The sequence below is a fragment of the Myotis brandtii genome, unplaced genomic scaffold (genome assembly GCF_000412655.1).
Source record: "Myotis brandtii unplaced genomic scaffold, ASM41265v1 scaffold50, whole genome shotgun sequence".
NCBI lineage: Eukaryota > Metazoa > Chordata > Mammalia > Chiroptera > Vespertilionidae > Myotis > Myotis brandtii.
In genome coordinates, this window is record NW_005369061.1 from 34336 (window position 1) to 39223 (window position 4888).

Consider the following 4888-nt stretch of genomic DNA (forward strand, 5'->3'; position numbering starts at 1 on the left):
CCCATAACAAAGAAACAGAATTTCCAGAGGATGAGGCCCAGAAATCAGGATTTTAAAAAGATTCCCAGGTGATTCTAATGTGCAGCCAAGGTTGAGAACCACTGGCATAGGACTTCTGCTTCCCCGCCACCCTCCTACTACTAAAGATTAGCTGTTTGAGGTTTCCTCCAACCTAAAAAATTATTTTTGCTTTCATCACTTTTTAAAATTTGTGGTACTAGTATATTTTATTGGTATATATATCTCCCATGAATAACTGTCTTAATAAGTTTAAATTACCTACCTTAACAAGGCTAAGTGCTAGATGTCTACAGCTAACCCAATTTAAAGGGAAAAAAAAAGAGTAGAGATTTAAGATTTGAATCTAACAATTCTGATTGTAAATGGTCTTGTTACCTCAAATTTCACAGCTATTTCAATGTATATTTAACACAAGGGTTATGTTGTATTTCTATCGACATAGGTAATTCAGATGAAATATATTGCCCGAATCTAATGTAGATACCCTAAATCAATGCATTTATGGTATATACAAATTTGAAGCATAAAATTGAAAATGAAATGATTGTTTCTCTCCTTATCTCCCCAATAAACCGAACAAAAAACAAGGCAGTCACCCTTGGAAACATTTCACAGGCTATTAAGAGGCAACAAGAAAATAGGTCCAGGAGGATGATGATTTGGGGCTCATTCAATGACTGTGATGGCAAACACGGCTGGGGTTCCTCCAAGGATTCCTGCCCAAGCCCCCTCCCCAGAGTAGGACTCTTGCTGGGGAGCAGATGCAGAGTGAGGGGCTACATTTGCCAGGACCCCCGAATTCAAGAGGGGACACGTGCCTTATCTTTGCCAATGGAATATGAAAGGAAGAAATGGGAATCACCTCTGAGCTAAGAGAGTTAAGAAGCAAGTGTGTCTCATTCTCTTGCTCCCCTAGTGCTCTCTGAAAGCTGAGAACTACCTAGAGGAGGGCAGATCCACAAGAGTGCAGGAGCCTGGGGTCTGAGTGACCAAGGGAAGCAAATCTGCCCATCAGGAACACTTACTTCATTGTTATGTGAACCCAAAGAAACTTAGCCTTTTAAGCCACGGACACCTTGCAGTTGGTTTGTTGCAGTAGGTAGGACTACTCTAACTGTTACATTCCAAGGGGCTGAGATTGGAGGAGGGAGTGAACACTTACTAGGGAGTTAAGAGGCACACTAGGAAAGAAATACATTTTTTTCTTCTATGAAAAACACTTTAACACAGGGAACGTGATCTCAAATGCCTAAAACACTAGACAGGTAGTGTAATACTAGGAGCTATTAACAACGAAGCAGCACTTAATATGTGACAGGCACTATCCTAAGCACTTAACTAACTCAACAGTTCTCACAAATTTGTGATGTAAACTATGTATCACCCCCATTTTACAGATGAGGAAACTGGGGCCCACAGGGGTTAAGTCATTTGCCTAAGGGCACACTGCTAGTAAGTGCAGAGGCAGGCTGCAAGGCCAGGCAGCTCAGCTCCAGAGTCTTGCTCGGTTCACTACACTATACACACACCTCTCACAATGCAAGCAGATAAAGGGGCCAGAGGAAGGCTGAAGCAATTAGGGAATCGTGTCCGCTCTGAAGGGGTCAGCATTTTGGCCTGATGATTTCCACATGTACTGCATACTCCCCCATCTTTCCAGGAAAGCCAGAAATCAGATTTTACGCAAAGTCCCCCCATTTTAAATTGTTTTCATTTCGTTTTCACCCTCAACAAAGCCCACCAGCAGACTGCCTGTAGCCTGGGGGCGGCCACTTGCCACCTCGCTTTCAGAGCAGCTGCCTCTAAGAACCACACTGTCTTCTGCTTGTCCAAGGGCCCTGGGGAATTCTGGGTCTGGAAGCCAGAAGGACAGTCAACTCTGCAAACAACAGCTCCTTCAGGCCCGCTGATATGAATAATTAATTTCTGTTTTCTCGCTGCCAGCCCACAAAGGTTACCAACAAGCCTAGTATTCAGGAAGCAACTCTGTGCCCTTCTGAGACAAAGAAGACAGGCGTGGGGTACCCTGGGGGTGCTCAGGGAGTCCCACAATGAGGTCCAGCACGGCGGCCTGTGCTCAAAGGGCGCCTGGGGATGCCGGTGCGGGCCTGTGTGCGTGCTCCCTGCCTGGCTGCCTCGGTGGGGCCAACAGAGAGTCTGCAAGGCTCATTAGAGACATGACACTCTTTGGCTTTGCAGCTCTCAGCGGGAGAGGGCTCTGAATTCCTCAAGATGCTTTAAAATAAAACAAAAAGGCACAATTATGCGGCCGTACCAAGGCAAGGCAGCTGCATACAAAGCAAGGCTTTCTCCATAATAGGACCACAACCTCAGCGAGACAGTGCTGGAGGCCTCACCTTCCTTCCCAGCTGCAGCTGGGAGGCAGGGAGGCATTCGTAATTGGATGCTCCATTGCTCCAGCTCGTGGATTATTCAAACTGCAGGATTTCCTGAAGCCTCAGATTTCAATTAAGGAAAAGACCAGGCAACAAGATGTGTAAGATACCGCTTTTCACCGTTACAGTCTATCTCGGCGATAGACATGGCCAGACCCGTAATGGCTGTGGTAATAATAAAACTAACCAAGGCACACTGTTTACTGGGTGTTAGCTGCTAAGTGCTTTATACATGGAGTCATTTTATCTTCATATCAACTTAATTAGGTATTGTTATCATATTATCACCCTCGGTCTACAGATATGGAAACGGAGGCACAAAAAATGTAAGTTAGCACAAGGTCACATAGCAGTTGAGTGGCAGAGCTGGGATTCAAACCCAGGCAACGAGGTCCTAGCCAGCATGCTCTTGACCATCATACCAGTGACTGCATTTATGCAGAGTTTACTGTATGCCAGGCACTGTGCTACACATTTTCCAAAACATTATTCCATTTAATCTTTAAAAAAAAAGATATTTTTATTGATTTCAGAGATAGAAACATCAATGATGAGAGAGAATCATGGATTGGCTGCCTCCTGCACACCCCCTACTGGGGATTGAGACCTCAACCCGGGCATGTGCCCTGACCGGAATGGAACCATGATCTCCTGGTTCATAGGTTGACACTCAACCACTGAGCAACATAGGCGGGCTCCATTTAATTTTTTAAAAACATATTTTCCTTGATTTTTAGAGAGAGAGAGAGAGAGAGAGAGAGAGAGGAAGGGAGAGGGAAAGGGAGAAACTTCAATGCCAGAGGGTAACATCTATTAGCTGTCCCCCACAAACCCCCCAAATCGAACCAGCAACCTCCTGGTATATATGATGACAGCTAACTAACTGAGCCACGTGGGTCAGGCTCCATGTAATCTTTACAACACCATCTCCATTGTACAGAAAAGACAATGGGTTAGTAGAAAGGTTAAGGGCACAAAATAACAAGGGAACCTGGATCCAAGCCCAGGTTCCTCTGATTAAAAACCATGTGCTTGAGGCATGTGAAGTTTGGAAAGGGCTTCAGGAAGAAAGACCCACCCCAGCTCTAGAATATGTCTTTGCAATGGGCCCTGCTGATCCAAAAACAGAGGAGAAGGGGGAGGAAGAGATGAAGATAAAGGCAAAGAAAAGAAAGAGAAGGAGGGGAAAAAAGGTCTTTAAATGCTTAGAAACCCCAACAGTCTGCCCAGGTATTCTAATCCCATAAAATTCTTACTTGGAAATGTACAATAATTATTTTATTTGTTCGGTCAATACAATATGCCAGCCCTGTGCTGGGGGCAGGGATGCTAGAGTTAAAAGAAGTGGTTTCCTTCCAGCACACACACACTTTAAGGCAGCGGTTCTCAACCTGTGGGTCGCGACCCCTTTGGCGGTCAAACGACCCTTTCACAGGGGTCGCCGAAGACCATCCTGCATATCAGATATTTACATTACGATTCATAACAGTAGCAACATTACAGTTATGAAGTAGCAACAAAAATAATTTTATGGTTGGGTCACAACATGAGGGACTGTATTTAGAGGGCCAGAAGGTTGAGAACCACTGCTTTAAGGGCTTAGAATCCAGTGTGGGCAACAAAGAAGCAAACCATTTTCTAACTGCTGAAATGAGTGAATGTACAAAGTTCAGAGAAGGGTTGTGGGGCTGGTTTTCCAAAAGCCACTCACAATGCCCTTCGCCCTTAACAATCTTTACACCAGAGGCTGAAGAGCTGCATTTTCTGATTCGCCAGCCCTCAGGCCAGCTAGTGGCCATGTGTTCCCGTGCAGGCCAATAGCATGAAAATAGCAGTTGCTAGGTCGGGCTTTAGAGGAAAGCTTTTTAAAGGGACAGACAACCAGTATGATTACTGCAGTCTAACCTAGGGAGATTTAGGGGTTAGAGCAATCACTTTGTCTTTGGGAAGACAGCTGGGGGCTAGAGGAGAACGGTTAGACCGTTAGAGGCAGAACAAGTGGTTTTTGCAGTGGTTTAGATTAGAGGCAATGGAATGAATGTCTGAGTACTCGTGAACATGGATGGAGCACTTTCTATATCCCAGGCACTATGACATTCTGGGGCTACAAAGACAAAAAGACACAGGTCAGTACAAGGGCCCCTCTCACCATGCCAACCATCAGCCCACGGCAGGAATGAAGGGTGCTCATGGAACCTCAGGTTTGGGGTGTTCTGCCCCATGCCCCACGTCCAGAAAACACAAACAGGGTAAAATGGGGGCAGAGGAATCAAGGCGATTCTCATCCGCAGTTCAAATGGGCACCAGGGCCGCCCAGACGAAGTGGGTGGACGAAGTGGGTGGTCCTTTTAGTACCAATCTCACCCAAACAAGCCTTGATGTCTCCCAGATCCGGTCTCATTATGTTAAATCACTGCATGTGGCAAATTAGAAAAGGAAATGGCACGGTTTTAGGAAAAGCCTAGGTTCAA

At 45.5% G+C, this 4888-nt stretch overlaps 1 protein-coding gene across 1 annotated transcript in view; it reads right to left on the reverse strand.

The window, feature by feature from the left end:
* Positions 1–3949: 3949 nt before the first annotated feature.
* Positions 3950–4888, reverse strand: part of LOC106727917 — a 9373-nt gene continuing 8434 nt past the window's right edge. The window contains exon 2 of the mRNA XM_014548280.1: positions 3950–4521. Within this exon, the coding sequence (XP_014403766.1) occupies positions 4433–4521 (89 nt within the window). The 3' untranslated portion in view covers positions 3950–4432. The remainder of the gene's footprint in view (positions 4522–4888) is intronic.